This window comes from Halyomorpha halys, unplaced genomic scaffold (genome assembly GCF_000696795.3).
Source record: "Halyomorpha halys isolate HHAL.00 unplaced genomic scaffold, Hhal_1.1 Scaffold144.1, whole genome shotgun sequence".
In the NCBI taxonomy this organism is placed as follows: domain Eukaryota; kingdom Metazoa; phylum Arthropoda; class Insecta; order Hemiptera; family Pentatomidae; genus Halyomorpha; species Halyomorpha halys.
The window spans coordinates 1,104,221-1,123,536 of NW_027106983.1; the positions used below are offsets into that span (position 1 = coordinate 1,104,221).

General features: G+C 30.1%; 1 protein-coding gene across 7 annotated transcripts in view; it reads right to left on the minus strand.

Annotated features, from left to right (window-relative positions):
• dysc (dyschronic) overlaps positions 1-9,402 on the minus strand; it is a 183,043-nt gene extending 173,641 nt beyond the window's left edge. For all 7 annotated transcript variants that reach the window (XM_014416960.3, XM_014416958.3, XM_014416954.3 and 4 more), the window contains exon 1: positions 9,188-9,402. In XM_014416960.3, the coding sequence (XP_014272446.1) occupies positions 9,188-9,267 (80 nt within the window). In that variant the 5' untranslated portion in view covers positions 9,268-9,402. The remainder of the gene's footprint in view (positions 1-9,187) is intronic.
• Between the last annotated feature and the right edge of the window lie 9,914 nt (positions 9,403-19,316).

Genomic DNA, 19,316 nt, shown 5'->3' on the forward strand with positions numbered 1-19,316 from the left:
TGAATGTTCATTATATATATTTTTTGTTTATCCATTGAAATTTACAGTGAAAAAATATGTAGTATATATGATGTGAGTTCTATTACAATGGCATGATACAGTCTTTTGGAGAAACTACCCATTGGTAACATTCCAAACTACATTTTTAAAGTTTTAAATTTTATAAAACTTAATTTTCATATCAGCTCCACTCTTTTTCTTCTTCTTCTTTTATTTCCACTACAGGCGCATGCAGCTGCCCTTGGTCTGCTCAACAGCCACCAACCATATCTCTCTATCTTCTGTAAGAGTAACAGGGATCATCAATTTATGAGCCACTAGCCTCTGTATCCTAATATACGAGGAGATGCTACATTCCTTGTAGAACCCAGTTAACTATTTTTCTTTCTTCACCAATTATCATTCTAGCATACGGGTTCTAAAATCCACCTCAGAATATCCCTTTCAAATCCGTCTAGCAGGTTAATTCTTTAATTTCTTGGAGTCCACGTTTCTCCACCGTATGTGACGATTGGCCTTATTAATGTTTTGTAGAGCGTAAACGTGGTGGTACAGCTAACAACTTTTGATTAGCCTTAAAATGGAGAAACAGGCTCTATTTCCAGCTGCAATTCTGCTTTTAACCTCTTCTACTTCACTTTGATTATCATTGATGATGGAGCTAAGGTAAGAAAAGCTTCTTACCACTTCGAAATATTAGGGGCACAATACAGAGCGACTCTGCCTCTCATCTAGTGACCTCTTACCCAATACAATAATCTTCGTTTTCCTCCATTAATATGCAGCATCTTTTTTATTTCGACATCCATCGCTTCGAAAGCCATCCTAATGCTCTGAAGGGGTCTTCCAATGATGTCTGCATTGCCAGAGCATGGATTATCTTTGTAAATATTGTTCCTTCTTGGTTTAGTCCTGCTCTATATATGATTGCTCGTACAGCGATATTAAACATGAGAGGAGCTATTGGGTCGTATTACCTTAGGCCACTTTCCACTGCAAAAGGCTCTGATAACCCACAGGATTTTACTTGGCAGATTGTACTCACCATTGTGCATTTTACTAATTGGATGAGTTTACTAGGAAGTCCCAGTTCATGCATGGCCAGTATGAGTTCACTCCTAATAATAGTATCAAAGGCAGCCCGAAAATCAATGAACAGCATCCACATTGTCTGCTGACATTCCTTCATCTTCTCAGAGATTGGCCTCAGGGTGAAAATTTGATCAATAATAGACCTATTGGACCGAAACTCACTTTGATAATTACAGTTCTGCGTGTCGTACAGATGAATGGAAACAATTTTATATGGAAACTAATCTCACTATAGTTGCTGCATATCGTCGAATCTGCCATCTTCTTGTTTACAGACACTACAGCCTCATTCCACTCCTTAGGTATAGTATCCTCTTTCCATATCTGAGCTATCAGGTCCTGTAGATCCAAGCTCCACTCATACCTATAGTATCTCTTGGAAGTTCAAACGGGATTGATCTTGATCCGATCCATGGATGTTAATGTAAAACATAAATTTCTGTTGTTTCTAGTGAACCGCAGTTCTAAGGTGGATGGGGGTTTCGGAAACAGCATTTATTATGTGCTTTTTTATCTGTATTATCTATTTATATATATTTCCTTTCTAACCACATATTATGAAGAAGGAGAGTGTGGTAGTTGCGGCCAACTACACATTAGACCTTATGGCCCCCCACAACATTATAGTAACTCAGATATAAATAAAATGTCTCTTAGCAACAAGTTTTCTTTTTTGCAAAGCTGTGGTTTTTTTTTTCATTTTCAGGGACATGATTAGGAGTATTTACTGCTTGTCCTAGTACATTAAAAATAAATTTGTTTGCAAGCTTTCCGCTCGGGCCTGAGTATAGTAAAAGCATTTTTTCTAGACAGTGAAAACAAGCTTCTTGTATTCCAATATAAAAATAATGCTATAGAACAGCCATGACAATGGGAATTACAGAGATGTTAGCAAATAGAACAGCAGTAAAACATTACAATATAATTAATTCATTATGTCTATTAAGAAGACATATTTTTCAAGATCATAGAAACCGTATAATGTATAAACAACATGAATTTATAGTAATTCTTGATTACTATTGAATACTATTTAAGTCAAACTTGAAAATTGGCCGTTGTTTGAGAATCATCATTATAACTCATATTATATTATTAAAATGTCATATATGATTTAATCATATAAATCTAGTATATATTAATTAGTGTTTTCGAAGTATTTTTACAAGAAATATCATAGTATCATGTATAATACTTATGAAACTGAAAGTTGACTTGTACCTAAGTCTAATTATGTACTTCGTAATTGAAAAATTCCGGACAAATAAAAAAAATACAATGCCTGCTTAAATATAGTTTATAAAAAAGTAAATACTTGGTATCATGGTCTAATAATATTTTTCTATGGACTATATTTATACGCGCTGCGTGCTACCAAGATATACCATAGATAAAAGGAAGACATATCGCGACATTTGCTGGGAAGAGGGCATGGAAGGGCCTGCACTTGACACAGTTGGCACGGTTCTTCCTCAGGCTTTATTTCGACCAATGTTCTCAACCTACTTCTACCAAGGAAGCTAACCACGTGTACATTATGGCCCAATAATGTGTGTAGTCGAAGTAGCGGTTAGGCATTAAAAAAAAGGATAATAAGTATATCCTCTTGTTTTTCCTTTTTTATATTTCTATTATTTCCAGATCGGCCTGGTGGGCTTTGCGTGTTTATTATAATCATTCGCTTTCCTTCAACTATTGGTAAAATGAGGATTAAGTCTCGTGCAAAACATACCCCGATCTATTGAAAGTGTTATAATTATTGAATAAATAAAAATAAAATAAAATTATAACAATAATAGTATGCAATTGAAGATTGAAAGAAGGAAAAGGAAAAAAACTGATATTCATACAATTAATAAATTTCATATTTGGTTTCATAATGAAAAAGAAAAAGAGAAAAAAATATATACAAAATAGGTGGAGCGGAGTAGCTCAGTGGTAAGGTACTACTAACTCCAAGATAGTTGAATCCGGCTGTGACAGATAATTATTTATTCTGTTACTGTAGCCATGAATCAGCCCATTGGACTCGGAGGCGATCCAGGGTGTCCACCCAGCCTCACAAAGCAGGTAACCTTGGTTGGAGAAAAATCTGGCGGTCGAACGTGATTCTGACCAAATCACCTCCTTGCACAAACATTGAACTAGGAATATTACTATCTTACAAAGTACTGCACCTCTGACTCTTCATGGTTTGTATACACATATATTTATTTTTAATATAAAAATAGAAAATTAAATAGTTTAACGTAGAGGTGAGTCTACCCTCATAATATAAAACATTACAATAGCCACAGTTCTGACTATTGTAATATTCTTCTAAAAAACTGTTGTATCTCCAACAAACATTGCTTTGGAAGTATATCTGGACTGTATGGAGAATGGGACAACGAACTGAATCTTAGGATTATCCATGGGTTTGTCTTATGATGGGATTTGTATTATTTATTTTGACAGTAATTGTTCGACCATTAAGGAATGAGATCAGAATATCATACAAGTATTTAGGAGTGTCTACCTTGAAAAAAGTAATCGAATCGGTCAAAGTAAAAATCTGTAATTGGTTAACAATACTCGTAGTGGACATTGCTGGAGCATTTCAATCCTAATTCAATGTATCACAAAAAATACAACAAATTAATTATTCCAATGTATGTGAACATATTGTTGTACTACTTTTACAATTAATTAATTTTTAATAATTTTATGCTAATTGGCATGAAGGTCTTTGAATTTTCATTATTTTTACGTAGCAAGTAGTTCCAATCTGATCATATAGAACAGCCTATTATTACTATAACCGAACCTCTTTTATCTGTAACGCTACTTTTATTTAGCTTCTTGTCCTACGGTATTCGAGAGCCCATGAAAGTACTAAATGTATTTCAAGTGTATTAAAACATTTAATAAAAGTACTATATTTTTCATGACTTATTCTTGTAGTTTATCTTAGCTTTGCTGTGTATTGACAATACCGGGTGGGGATCTACTCAGTAATTTATTTCTCATGGTCTATAATTATTATTAAAAAAATGTGTTTATAATAGATTAAAATTCATATGCCCAACATTTGGTATATTTGAACAATTTATCCTCTCAGTCAATTCTCTATTAATAGTACTTAAGTTTGATTTTTTGGAATTTATTTCACTTTTTATTTGTTTTCTTAATACCATAGCTTTTTATCAGTACCTTGGAGCACAAAATGCATAGAAAAAAATAATATTACATTTTAATTTATTTTGGCATTTGTCAGTGATTATATATTGCATAAAAAAAAAACTAGTGAGTATTAAAAGTATAAATTTAGCAATTTTATATTTTTAAAAAAATGAAATATTTTATCTGGAGTGCTTAAAGGCTTTAACATGTTGTTCGTCCAATTAATAATAAAAGTTTTCAATAATCTATAATAATTAATGAAAATCATCATGAAATAAAATTAATTATGGTCTACAAAATACGGCTATTGGTGCTTCAAATAATGAATGCTATTGTTCACTATCTGGTTCGTGATGAAGAGTGTAGTCACACACTGTTCCTTTGCCTATACAATTACAGATTCATGTTTAAAAATAACTAGAAAACACAATGTTACGTGACACAAGTGACGTGTAAAAATCAACACACACGTGAGAAGCATTATTTGCTGATATATTTTTCTTAAGCACCTTACCTTTTTTTGTTGACAAGTCATAGTTAAACTATGTTATATTAAAATTTTCAGGCGCCTCGGAGGATTGTCAGGAATGGAAGAGGATGCAAGGTTAGAAACTAGGGTATTTGAGTGGTTAGGGAGTTTATAATGGAAGGAGTGATATCTGGTTCGGGCTAGATTGGTTACACAGGGAACATTAAGGTCTTTATGTATGATTTTATTTGTGACAAAGTAAGGAGCATTGAGGATTTTACGAAGGATTTTGGATTGTAAGGATTGAATACGAGAGGAATTCGAAGGTTTAGTGGAACCCCAAAGCTCAACTCCATATGTCCAGATTGGCCTTATTACAGTCATGTAGATCAGTCATTTGTAATGTGTTGGAAGTTTAGACCGTTTGTCTAGTAAGTGCTGTAATAGTCGAAATCGACGTGCAGTTTCCTGTTTTTTCAGTCTTTTGTGAGGATTCCAGGTTAAAATATTTAGTTAAGCATCATTTTCTAAGGTAAGTCTGTCCCCGGATCCGATAGTGGTGACAATTTGTATAAAACCTCACAAAATAACTTATAACCGTCTTGCAGGATAAGTTTTGTTTCTCACATTAATTTTTTTCTGGTTTAATTCATGAACGTTTCCATTCAAGCGATGACTGTATGACTAATAATTTTCTGTGGTATTTGTAATTTTCATAAAAAAAACACTTGTGATCTTGTTCACTGGTTAAGAATAAAAGATGTTGAAATTACAATAATTAAAAATAAAATTACCCATGATGGACACTCATCGAGAATCACCAATACTGAGAAACATGTTTTTGAGGAAGTCATTTTAAAAGAGATTTATAACGATTTGTTTATAAAATTATTTTATTAAAAACAATAAATATCGAAAATTCATAGCCTACATGATCGTAAACCAAGTTATATTATGTAATTATTTTTAATCTGTTTGCGACACAAAAAAAATGTCATTGTGAATTTTAAATACATAACCAATTTTTATCTTTATTTACATCAGAAATGGATGATGAGGATGACATAACAGGAACACATTAATTTTATAAATCAATTAAAAATATATTTAGTTTATTGTAGAAGATTTTAAGAGCCTCAAAATATGTAATTAAACACAGATTAAAAAAAAATTACTTTTTTTTTTACAAAACCACAGTCCCTTGTACGACGTCCACCAACAGCGATTTTTCCTTAGATTAGCAGACTTTTTTTTTTAATTGGGCGCCATAATCACTGGAAACCCAAGAATAATCCTCGCAATTAGACATTATGCCCTACCAAGTTGTTTCAAAATGTAGCGGATTATATATTTCATACCGTGCTTTCTCCCCAAGTAGAATTTTGAAAATTAAAACTGTTACAGACATGTTTAGCGTTTTTATTTTTCGATAACCCGGTACAATATATGCTCTTCTGAAACATAATTACTTTGTCTTCAAATGATATGATTATACCCTGATGACTTCCGCAAGATCATGTTTGCCGTTGCCCGTCCTCTGCAGAACATAAAATACGTTAGAGAGACTAGCTATGATACCCATCTTAGCTGAGTCAATGCTATTTCACTCAATCAACCTTTCACTATTTCATGACTAGGGATCTCACCCGAATACACTGGGTTCATTTATTTTTTATTCCTTTTTTTTTTTTTCTTAACCCTAATTTATCCAAATTTTTGTAGTTTTAGAACCGCCATTAATGAATTTCATAAATTACCTAATATTTTATGATTTATATTTTGCTAAATTTAAGTACCTCATAAAAAAAAAATACCATGATAGCATCACTATGCAAAATAGTAAACAACATTGTAAAATATTTTAATTATTATAAGAGACGGTCAAAAAATATTTAAACTATCCAATGAATTATTATCATAATGCTATTATTTGTTTATGTTTAATTTATTTGTATGCTAATTTTGTTCAATATTTAATGTAAAGGTTTACAAACTAGAAAAATAATCGGCAATGATTTTCTTTTAATTCCTACCACGAAATTTTTATAATGCTTAACCCAAAAGGAGAAAATAATGTTTCAGCTGTTATTTGGACAACCAAATCATTTTTAAAAAGCATTTAGTTTGCTATATATCATATATAAAATTGGTATCGACAATGCTTTAATTAGATTAGAATGAAATTGGTCAATTTTTCTTTTATTATATTATTTTAGAATTCAGTTTTATTTACAAATTTCTCCCAATTCCGGAATAAGTGATTTTCTAAAATCTCACTCCGTCGTTGTCACCGGCCCCAATTACTAATAGCATCTCGTTCACTTTAACTAATGAGCCATTAAGGTAAGCTTAAATGATAAAAGAACGTAGATTTGAAAAAAAAAATCCAAGACGTAGATGCAGTCCTTTTAAAACTATAAATTAGATAAATTTGAACCAACTTTTACAACTTTAGTCATAATAATCTTGAGATAAAGTTTACAATTTTTATAGCTATAGTTAGTTTTTTTAATACTTGATGTGAGACTAAAAAGGATTTTTTTTCTTTCAAGTCGTATTCATAGATTTTCTAGAATCTTCAACATAAATCTATTGCTCAGGAGCCGTTTCAACAAAAATTTTAACTAATATGAAATATGGTGCGATTTATAATTGTGACAACCCTTCTTTCATTTATTTTATTGTCGATACCAATTTATTTATTTAAAGTTGTAATTACAATTTATCTTACACTATTATCACTAATTTATCAACAATTGAAAGGTAACTCGAATCAACAATTGATAAGTTAGTGATAATAGTGTAAGATAAATTTTATTCACAACTTTAAAAATAAATGAAAAAGCGGTTGGATGTGAGGTAAAAATTTATAAATTGTGGGCCATCCTTCCTCAGGTTGGCCGAAGCGTTGGACAATTAAAATATTAATAAAGAGCATTTGAGACTTAAGTGGGCACAATTTATTTTGTTTAAACAATATTTTTGTTTAATTAGTTATTGATTTTTCTATTTATTTTTTTCATTTAATCTTCCAATTAATTTATTGGATTAGTTAAATTTTTTTATTGCTATAAGTTTGTATTGTCATTTTTATAGGGCTATTTATTTAAAAAAATATTTTATTTCATAGCACCTTTTGGACATTTGGTTCTTACTTATCTAACATGTCTGAACTGTTACTCTGAAGAATAATAGGTAGTGAAGAATAAAAAAATATTTACTTAAGAAAGAAGCGTATATAAGGAACTTATGGAAACCGTAATTCAATATTATTTTAAATTGTTGTTATTTTAAAATATTGAATTTATTTATGTATATATAATTGATTTTATCCCGTTTAAAACAATAGATTAAAATATTTGCTTTAACCTGATACGATCCAATTTTTTATTTTATTAATGTGTATGTAAGAATACAAAAATATAATTTATTTAAAGGTATAAAAAAAATAGTAGAATAAAGAAAACATTATTTCTATAATAAAATCATATAGTCTATGGCACTTATTTGGCAAATTTAAAAATAATGTTTGTTTAGTTAGCTTATGTAGCTTCTATTTGCCGATCGTAGTTTTCATACAATTACTAAGTTTAGTTCATAAAAAGTTTAAAGAGTGGTATGATAAAAAAAGTATTAAATAAAGACTACAGAAATCAATAAAAGGGCTTTAAAAATTAGTCTTTTAGTTATATCTAGTTTACCCAGAAATAAAAAAGTATACTAATAAAGATAATACTATTTGGATTTCGAAATAAAGTTTTAGAAACAGTTTACATCACGATTTAGCAAAAAAAACGAGTAAAATAGAACAAAAGATAAATGTTAGTTTTAGTTGTGTAGTTTTACTTTTAATTCATGACGCTGTTATTTTTTAATTTATGTTTGTTGCGTTAAGAGAGTTAAGTCCACAAACATATTCTTGAAACAAATTAAATCGAGAATTGGGCTGTTGTACAGTCAATTCTGTAAGGCCCATTAAGCGCCTTACGCTGTAGTAAACAACCTGTACTACCGTGTTATAGTGTTATTATAAAAAAATTAATATAAAAAGGCTATTTTTTTTTTCTAAGTTCCGTTTTTCTAGAAAGTACATATTTGGACTTAGCTTCATTTAAGCAACGAATACAGAAATTTTAATTTTCTTGGATTTTGACCACAAAGATAATCTATTATTCAGGTAATGGATACAGATATTTTATGAATTAATATGTAATCTGTACGGAAGACATAATGAAACTTAATGAATATAATGAAAATTATTGTATCGTATGGACTACTAAATAAATAAACATAAAAAAAATAAAAATAAGATTATATGTAATGTTATTGAGATGATTGAACAGAAATAGTTGGAACCCGTCGGACTTGACCCGACCTGGGCCGGAGGAGACTACGAGCGGCCTTAACTATCGGAACTATAGCTAAACGATAATTAAAGAAGAGAATATCGATCTATCGAGTTACCTGGGCCTGTGGCAGAGGGAGCCGCCGCCAGTGCTCCCAGGACCCCTGGTCCACCTGATGTCGTCCTCGAACATCTTCATAGATCCTCTCCCATAACCTCCAGGGTGCTCGGTGTACACTCAAGTGCTCTCGCCAACACACTCTACTTACTGTCTTTTATCAGGACCAGCGCTCTGCCATCCTGAGGGTCTTCTGTCGTCAATGATCCCAATGACTGGACGTCGGGGCACTGGGTCCTAGTTCGCGCATGCTCACTTCCTAGGATCGAACTTCACTGTTCTCGTCTTTCCGCCTTTATTCAACTCTTCTTTATTTATTCGCAAAGAATTACACTATTCCCGTTCTTCATTAGTTAGTAATGGACGGGTAGGTCAACTTGTAGACAAAACGATACATGAATATCGAGCTTGACTATGCAAGTTTCATTTAAACTGGACGTGTTGGACAAGATTATTAGTATTTTTTAGTTTGTATATATTAATAACAATACAATATTACTTTTTTTTTGTTTAAACCAAATACCGAGCTACTTTCTCCTATTTAAGATCCCAAGTCTTACAATCATGCAAAGTCGATGAATAAAGTACTGAGTAGAGTTGTTTTCATACAATGATTTTTGGATACCAGAATTTCTTAATTTGTTTTTATATAAATTTAGAGCTACGAACAATTAAACCAAACATTTGCTAATCACCTCATCTCCATTTTTTCTAATACTGGTTCTGCCGTCCATACTTACTGGTTAGACAAGCCTCATCCATTTCACGTAAAACACAACAACTAGTAGAACCATTAGTGCATTCTTCAAAATACAAAAATGATGAATAGAGTCGTAATTACATCTCATGAAAGTTTTTCCGTGTTTCAAAAAATTCGTCCTGGGCGGGTTGACTTTTATTTCGTCACAGTTCCACGGAATGATAACTCTACCTTCTCAATCTGGTCAGGATGGATTGATAACTTGTATAATAATAACCCCCAACGCCACAAATGAAGGTGTTGGGGTAAAAAAAAGATACCTTGTCCTAACAACGTTTAACTCATGTTTAATAAGATATTACATATCCTATAAAATTATGGGGAAAAGGGACGACATAGTGTTAAGGTACTATGCTAAGGACCAGGGTTCGAATCCGTCTGTCATAGTTGATTATTTATTCTGTTATTGCAGCCGGAAGACAACCATGTGAGATCTGGAGCCCTTTTTCATAAAGTAGTTATTATAATAAAGTCACTTCATAAAGTGGGTACCCTTAATCTGGTAGTTGAGCATGATCTTGATAAAATCAGCTCTTTGTATGACAGTTGTTATAAAAACTGTACTTCTTTATAATGTACTGAACCCGTGACTCTTTACGGGTTGTAGTTTACATTATTGTTATTATAAAATTAGAGTATATTGATCCATTGGTCCAAATACTATATTTGTTTTGTTAATTTTTTGTCGACTTTTGTTACGCACTACAAAGTAGTTTATAATATTTATCTTCGTAGCAGTTTTCATGATATTTGCCAAAGTAAGTTCACAAAATGACGAATTCTCGTTACTTGAAAAAAATATATATTTAGTTATTTTAAAACTTTATCTCAAGAATTAATGAACGTAAAAAAATCCAATTTGAAGCTGTTTATGTTTACCTCAACGTAGTTTATCAATAATTTAAAAAAAAAAGTGCACATTAGATGTCTAACTGTTTCAAAAATCCCAAACTCTCAAATGTTGACACTTAGGAAAAATCTGACAAACGTTTTTGGTCCTTCTTTAATGTGAGTTAAGAATAGCTTTATTCATTTGATAAAAGTATACTTTTGTATAATCTACACATAATTCTGTCAGGAATGTCGTAGTCCGTTTCATATCTCTGTTAAAAAGTATTTTTTAAATTTAAAAGCAACGTCATATAGTCGAAAGACCTTCCGTTTCCAGCATACCAAGAAATGTTCCTTGATAAGCTTTTAGGTTCTTTTGGGAAAATACGATGAGAGTTTTTTCATTATTGATAAGTTTTCAGAATGTCACGTCTATTACCACCATATTCCTTCAGTGTGAAAAGGTGTGAGAAACTTCTTTTGAATGGATAAAAGTTTTATTTATTAATATTTCTGTAATAAATAAAAATTGTACCCATGCCAATTAGTTATAGTTTTATTTAAAACTAATTATTGCCCAATTCTGCTCCAATGAGTATATATTATTTTACAGTTCTTAGTAAGCTTTCAAACTAAATGATTAAATGAAGTAATTTTTTAAATCTTTAAAACATGATAATTCTTTTGTATATCATATAATTCATTTTTTTTTAAACTCCAAAATTATATTTTGTGAATCATTTTCTAATTTACAAATTAAGGATTAATTGCCATTGTCGTGTGTTTTGTTTAGTGTCACTGTATATCTCTAAGAGAGTTAATTGAAAAATGTCATAGCCTTCAAACCTCATAAATATTACGAGTCAGTGTAGTGTGACATTTCTGTAATTTTTAAAGTATTTTCCACCAAAACTATGACGATTTAAATAGCAATAATATTGAAAGGAGGGTCAGTGAACGGTTCTGTAATCGATAAAACGAACTCGTGGTTTGATAAAATAACTTCAAAGATTACTACGTCTTAATTATAGGGGAAGTTTGAAATGAGTTGAAACATTCTATGACCGCAATATTTTCTTTAAATTGAGATGTTTTTTAGCGCAACCTTTTTGATAGAAAACTTTCGTAACTCAAGTTATGCTCAATGTTATAATTAATCAATTCTGATTCTTAATTGTACTTAGAATTATTCTAAAAATATTTAAAGTATAACTATTTTTTTTCTAAAATATATAATGCCTACTACTTTTCTCCTGATTATCATCTTGAGAAATTTCATTTAGGATCTAATTTAAAAAAAAAATTAATTATTCTATCTCGACTGTAATTAAATAAGAATACCACGTTAAATGAATTTTGTATTAAAATAATATATATAACTGTAAATACATATCACATAAAATCAACTTCATTGTACTGTTTACAACAAGGCTTCATAAAATTCTCCGTGTGGATTAATAATGTCAAAAAAAAAGTGATTAGTGAAGAGTAATTTTAATTTTTAATTTTAAAATTTTAAAATTTCGGTGGGTTCATTAAAAAAATCACAACTAACACTTACCATCCTACTTTTTGTTGAAATTAATTTTGAATGAGGAGTGCAATTATCAGCTCTATCTTGCTTTACATCTAGTAATTAGACACTGTTGTCTGAAATAAAAAAAATATTTTTATATATATTAAGTAGAAACAGTTCAATTGTAAAATTCGTGAAAAATCCATTTTATTTTTTAAAATTTAAACCTATAAATGAGGGTAGGAGTTGTGAAATAGAAGGGAAAGAAAAAAAAAGGGGGGAATAAATCGAAAATCTTGAAGTTAGTTTGTAGACTGGTATTAATTGTAAAAGAAACTGTGAAAAAAAAATGTTATCTTTCTATAATATTATATCATGTAAAAATATGTAATTTATATATGTCCAGTCACGGATTGATCAGTATGCTGTGTAATGTAGCAACCCGATGTATTTGGTCAGCATGAATGAATAAAGTATTTCTTTCTCTCTTGTGCACATGGTTTGGTTATTTTTTTCATAAATGAACTTTTGTTTTCGACAAATAAATAATAGTAATAATCGAATGATATAATTTAATTTAATTGAATACTAATACCATTGAATACTAATTTAAAGCGTTTTTGAAGTCATAGTTCCTTACCGACGTTCTACAACTCGAGAAAAAAAATTATATGGATGTAATTGCCTTCGTGACGCGAGGAAACGCTGAGATGAAGTGGTGGGAGGGGACAACACTCGATGTTTTTTGCATTTAGATTAAAATATCTCGAAAACTAAAAAAAATATAACTCTGCAAATTTAATTCTCACTTACCACCCTACTTTTTGTTGAAATTAATTTTAAATGAGGAGTGCTATTATCAGCTCTATCCTGCTTCACGACTAGTAATTAGACATTGTTATCTGAAATAAAAAATATATATATATATAGAAACAGTTCAACTGTAAAATTCATGAAAAATCTATTTTATTTTTTAAAATTTAAACCTATAAATCAGTAAAAAATTAAAAATATTCCTCACAATAGGTTACTAGAAAGGCACTTGAAGACCTTGCAGTACCTACAAGTTTCGGTTTAGGAGCGGTTTAATAATAGGTTAATAATAAAATAGGTTTAATAACCCAGCCTTACATTTATTTTGAAAACAAATCTTATAATAGTTATCTTACTAGGAATAGCAGTATACATAATATTGACCAAAATAAATTGATAAACCATCCATATGAATTTTTCCGGAATGGTAAAAAAATAAATGAAGGCTTAGAGAACCCCAAGGTTCGTTGCCAATACTATCAATCGTCACCTACAAACCTCCTACTGACCTCCGTCAAAACATAGTTCAGCAAGGTCTAACATTCAATCCTTCCGCCCAAAATAGTTTAAAATTATCCTGGATTTCGGATGAGATGAGTTAGATTTGATATAAATATTACAGGGCACCCCAATATGATCCTCCGTACTTATCATTACCAACCACCATTGTTTTCAAAATGGCGATTGACTGTTAATTACGCTAGCCTTGACCATCAATGAAGATATAGAAAATATATTATATATTTTGGAAACACTTTCCCAAAACATAAAAAAAAAAAAAAATGGAATACTATGCCTTGAAAGGGTGAACTGATTCTGTGTCTTCTTTTTTTTATTTGTAGAGTTTCGGTCTCCAAAACGATCAACCAGTGCTAGATAGTTAATGCGCAATGGCCAAAAACGTGTTTTCTGTTGACTGTAGCACCAAAAAGGCTTTAATGATTTTGATAATTTTTGACAATAGTCTTCTACGAAAAACTCTATAATTTTTTGTACCTTAAATAAAGCATCCAGAAAAAGGAAGAAAAACTTAAGAAGAAAATAAAACTTTATTTGCATATGACTCAAAACGTTTATATTTTGTAATGATTATTTCAAAGTAAATTAAATTATCAACAATACAATTTACCATTAGCAAAGTACCATTGTGGACCACCGTAAGAAATGTATTAGACTTTGTGAACATGTATTGGTTAATTTTTTTATAAATGAACTTTTGTTTTCGACAAATAAATAATAGTAATAATCGACTTTAGTAATAAATAATAAATTTATATAATAAACCATTGAGTACTAATTTATAGCGTTTTTGAAGTGAAAGTTCCTTACCGACGTTCCGAAAAAAAAATTACATGGAAGTAACTGACTTCGTGTCGCGAGGAAACGCTCGAGATAAAACGGCAGTGGTGAGAGGGGGCAATACTCGATACACAATACTTGATGTGTTTTGCATTTAGATTAAAATATCTCGAAAATTTAAAAAAAAAAAAATGATAATTCTGTGAATTCAATTACAGCGGGAGTCCCAATGACGAAAAATACAATATATGTATACAGAATTTAATATTTTAAAATTTCATAAAATTATATAATTTTAACAATTTTTTCATTTACCTACCTATACACGAAATATAACTTGGTGATTAATATACAATTAACTTTTCTTTAATAGCAGATAATTCATATCATCGTTGAAATAGTATAGCAGTGCTTAAATGACGGTCTTTTAATTAGCTTCATCTAGACTACATTTAATTTTGTTTGTTTGAAATAATTATAATTTCACATTTATGCAAAAAATAAAAAATGGCTAAATATAAACAATGCAAGAATGCCACAATTAAGTTCAATTGTTTGGTTAAAATTACAATTCTGGAAATAAGAGTATGGATACAGACGTATTATACATCGTTCGAAAGTCGAAGATTTTAGAAATAATAGTTAGCATATGAGGTTGTAAAAGTTGATGGAGAACTTCGGAAAACGTTTAAATATAAGGTAGATTCTGATAGGAGTTTGAGAGATCGCACACACGTGAATTGTGCCAGTCCGTTTCGTCAGGCTGATATACTTTTTCGTCATAGATTTTTTTATCTCACTTAGTCTATACATGATCCATCCAGGAGACAAGATAACTCCATAAAATCATTCTTTATATTTTCTATATTGATTCTATAGCAATAAAACATTGAATAAATGGCTAACTGCAAATATTAATTTTAGGTGTTATATTATTATATTCCAGCCATACTTTTGCAAATGAAAAATGTTAAATACTGGAAGATTGTTGATTGACCGTGTGAATATGTGAAAAATGTTAAAGTTTTAAAACTGAGTGGCTCACTTAATGAAAATTAAAACGGGAGAGTTTAACAATAGTGAACAATATAAAAATATCTTGTCTGAAACGAGAGAGGATGAATTTAAACCCAATGTAGATTGGTAAGTGAAAGTTACACATCACACGGAGACACATCAAATTCTTTGACAGTCTCATTGTTTCCTTCAATCCAGTCTTCCAGTCTATCACCCCATCCTCCCTTCCTGCGAGGTGGCAGGGCAGGAAAGGTTCTAAAAACTCTATTAACATCACCTTATAACTCCTTCTTCTGAAGCACCCCCTCCCCCCCACCACACTTCTCTTCGACTTCTGACTAGTTTCTTATTATTTTTATCATTATCTATTGTCTTTAATAATAACTGTTTTTATTTCTATCTTCTATGCGAAAATCAACATGAGGAGGCCCCTCACCTCCGGATTCTTTTTACTAGTAGAACTATACAGAACGGATATTTCACAATTTATAGATAAGTATTACAGGTAATCTTAAAATACCAAAGGTAGTAAAAGAGAATACTCAACATGATTTATTCTTTTTGTCCATAATAAAGCATCCACTAATTTATTGTTTTTTCTGTTTTAGAGGGATAAGAAAAAATAAATAAAATAAGTGAAAGTTGTTTGATGCGCACACCGGACCATATTTTTTATATAGTCATTTTCTATCATTTTTCTATGGATTTAAACGTTTTTATATGTCAATCTATTGGTTTTCTTTTAAAATATATATATTGCCGTTTATATTAAAGGATTTTAGATTTATACAAAAGTGCGAACATCAAAAAACGCTTTTAGTAAAGATGGCCAACAATTTTACTTTTGTTTTTACGAAAAACCAAGATAGATCCGTTTTCAGTTTCCTTAAACACGAAATTTTATAGAAATCAAAAAACATTTTACCTGATCCGGTTTGTCGATTCAAATTGTTTGTGAAATATGCTAAATATAATTTTTCTGAACTGACCAGATAAAATATCATTTTATTACTACGATAAGTACTGATTTAAATGAGTACTGAGTAAGAGTTAATATGGACACTAAAACTAATTTGACTTGCTTTTTCATAAAAATAAATAAATTTTTGACCTAATTTAGTAAAAACTTTTTTTTAATAAATTTTAACTCATTGAATGCAATCAAAATATTTTTATACATTACAAATATTTTATTGGCCGTGTTATAATATCATTAAAATATTTTTTTTTAAAAAATGCTCGGGTTGATCCACTAGCGAATCCAGCTAAAATTAAAATAATTTTTTTTTTCTTAAAACAGTTCTAAAGTTCTAAAACATATACGAAAACAACATACAAACATATGAAGAAGCCTTTAATTTTACGATCTTAATAGAAAAAGTAAATTGTATTTCAAACTTACGTTATTTAAACAATGTTTTCGTAGATGTTTTCAATTAAGTGAGCGGAATAGAACTGTAGTACATAGCGCGCCTGATCAAAAAGTTCTATTTGGAGATGTGTGATTGATCTACCAAACTGGGATCAATTTTTTTTTGTTAATATTCGCTTTCTGCCTTTTTAAAAATTGTTTTCTATATTAAAAAAATGTATTGTTATACTACAACATTTATATCAGGGCGGAGAACGATAGTATAAAAAAAATGGCTAAATTATATAAAATATCTTTTCCCGGCACCAAAGGTGTGTTGGCAGGAACATATAGTGTCAGGTGTAACATATATTGACAAGTAAATTTACAAAGTTATAAAAAATATTAATTATTAAAAAAAAAATTCTTTTCAATCAATTTTAATTGAAATGTCATTTACAATTACAATCTTTCCCATCAATTTTTAATTGAAATGTCATTTCCAGTTCACGCCTTTATCTATATATAAATTGAGTTCACAAACTTATTCGTTTATCACAATGCTATTTTTTTTTTTTTTTACAAATATAATAATAAAAATTCAATTAAAAAGTTGCGCTACATCCAATTACACATGGACAGCAATAATATTAAAAGGAGGGTCAGTGAACGGTTCTGTAATCGATAAAACGAACTCGTGGTTTGATAAAAACCTTTAAAGATTACTATGTCTTAATTATAGGGGAAGTTTGAAACATTCTATGAACGCAATATTTTCTTTAAATTGAGATGTTTTTAAGCCAACCCTTTTGATAGAAAACTTTCGTAACTCAAGTTATGCTCAATGTTATAATTAATTAATTTTTATTCTTATTGTACATAGAATTATTCTAAAAATATTTATAACTATTTTTTTTTTCTAAACATACAATGCCTACTACTTTTCTCCTAATTATCATGTTGAGAAATTTCATTTAGGATTTATTTTTAAAAATTAGTTATTCTATCTCGACAGTAAATAGGATAAGAATACAACATTAAATGAATTATGTATTAAAATAATATATGTAACTGTAAATACATATCAGATAAAATTAATTTCATTGTTCTGTTCACATCAAGGCTTCATCAAATCCTCCGTATGGATTAATAATGTCAATGAAAAAGTGAATAGTGAAGAGTAACTACTCCTTCGTCCTTAGTCAACACATTATTATTCTCAAATAACGACCATTTTCAGGTTCCAATTTTAAGAAAAAATCATCTTCATAAATAAAAGTTTAAAAATTTAGTACATTCATTAAAAAAAATTATAATCACTTAATACTCTACTTTTACTTGGAATTAATTCTTGCCCATCAGGTAATACATTTTGCCCCTAAGGACAGATAGAATTATATCCATTGTCATTTTTTGTTTTCAGTCAAATTATTTGTACTATAAGTATTTATATAGTACTTCAGGTTTTTGCAGTTTATATTCTAATGAGCCCCATGGTTTCACCAGCGATCGATTTGGAATATAGTGAATGTTTCATCAACATGATGAATTGGTATGAGACCAAGTAAATTTGGTTAACTAAATAAAATCTACATACAAATATTATGAAGAAAATGAACAATAATAGAAAATATTGACTTGAAAAAAAGTGTTTTTAAATTGTCCGAAAAAAAAACATTCTTTTCTTGAGTGAACTCAAGTGTTAGAAGAACAACCTTTAAAAAGCTTCAGCTTCATAGTAATTGTCATTAATATTAGATTATGGCAACATACCTAAAGAAGTTTTTCATCAAAGGTTAAGACCATATCATGATGCAATACCTATAGTATCACGAGGCATTCCTCAATAAACTTAATATCAAACACAATAAGTGTTTTCAAACCAGACTGGTAGTTCTCGACATTGGCATGTTCTAACTGTTTAGCTAAATATAATTTTACAGATTAAATGCAATATAATCATATTTAAAAATTAAATCTCATCATTTGTAACCAGCCATATTGGAACTGGTTCATTTAGTTAACTCTACTAAGCTCTGAGCCACTGAGGACATGTCCAGACCATGCCATGCAATTATTCTTGGATTCCACAGTCTATTCCAGGCTACTGAAATATCAACAGCTCTCATCCTTTTTAGGGCATATATTTACTTGTGAAAACGCACAGAATGAGCATGCCAGAACGCCCATTTTGCTAAGATGAGTACGAGATGTCCTCAAACACTGTTCATAAAGAACAGATTGAGCCAAGGCTGTCAGATTGCAGTGCCCCCCTCAACTTCTAGTGGTTTTCAGTACCAATTATGGTATTGAGGAAAAAGCACTGAGACCTTCGCCATTGATCGTGTTGCATTACAGAATTTGCTCAGTAGAGAACACAGATATATAAGGTCAATCAATACCATGTGGTCCCATAGCAGTCACTTTTAATATTTTGTATACCGGTTCCTCCATGTTTCTAGAGATAAAACAGTTGGAAAATATAATTTCTCTAACTGTTAACAAATGCATTCAAAATTCATTAAATGCAGATATTTGTGGTT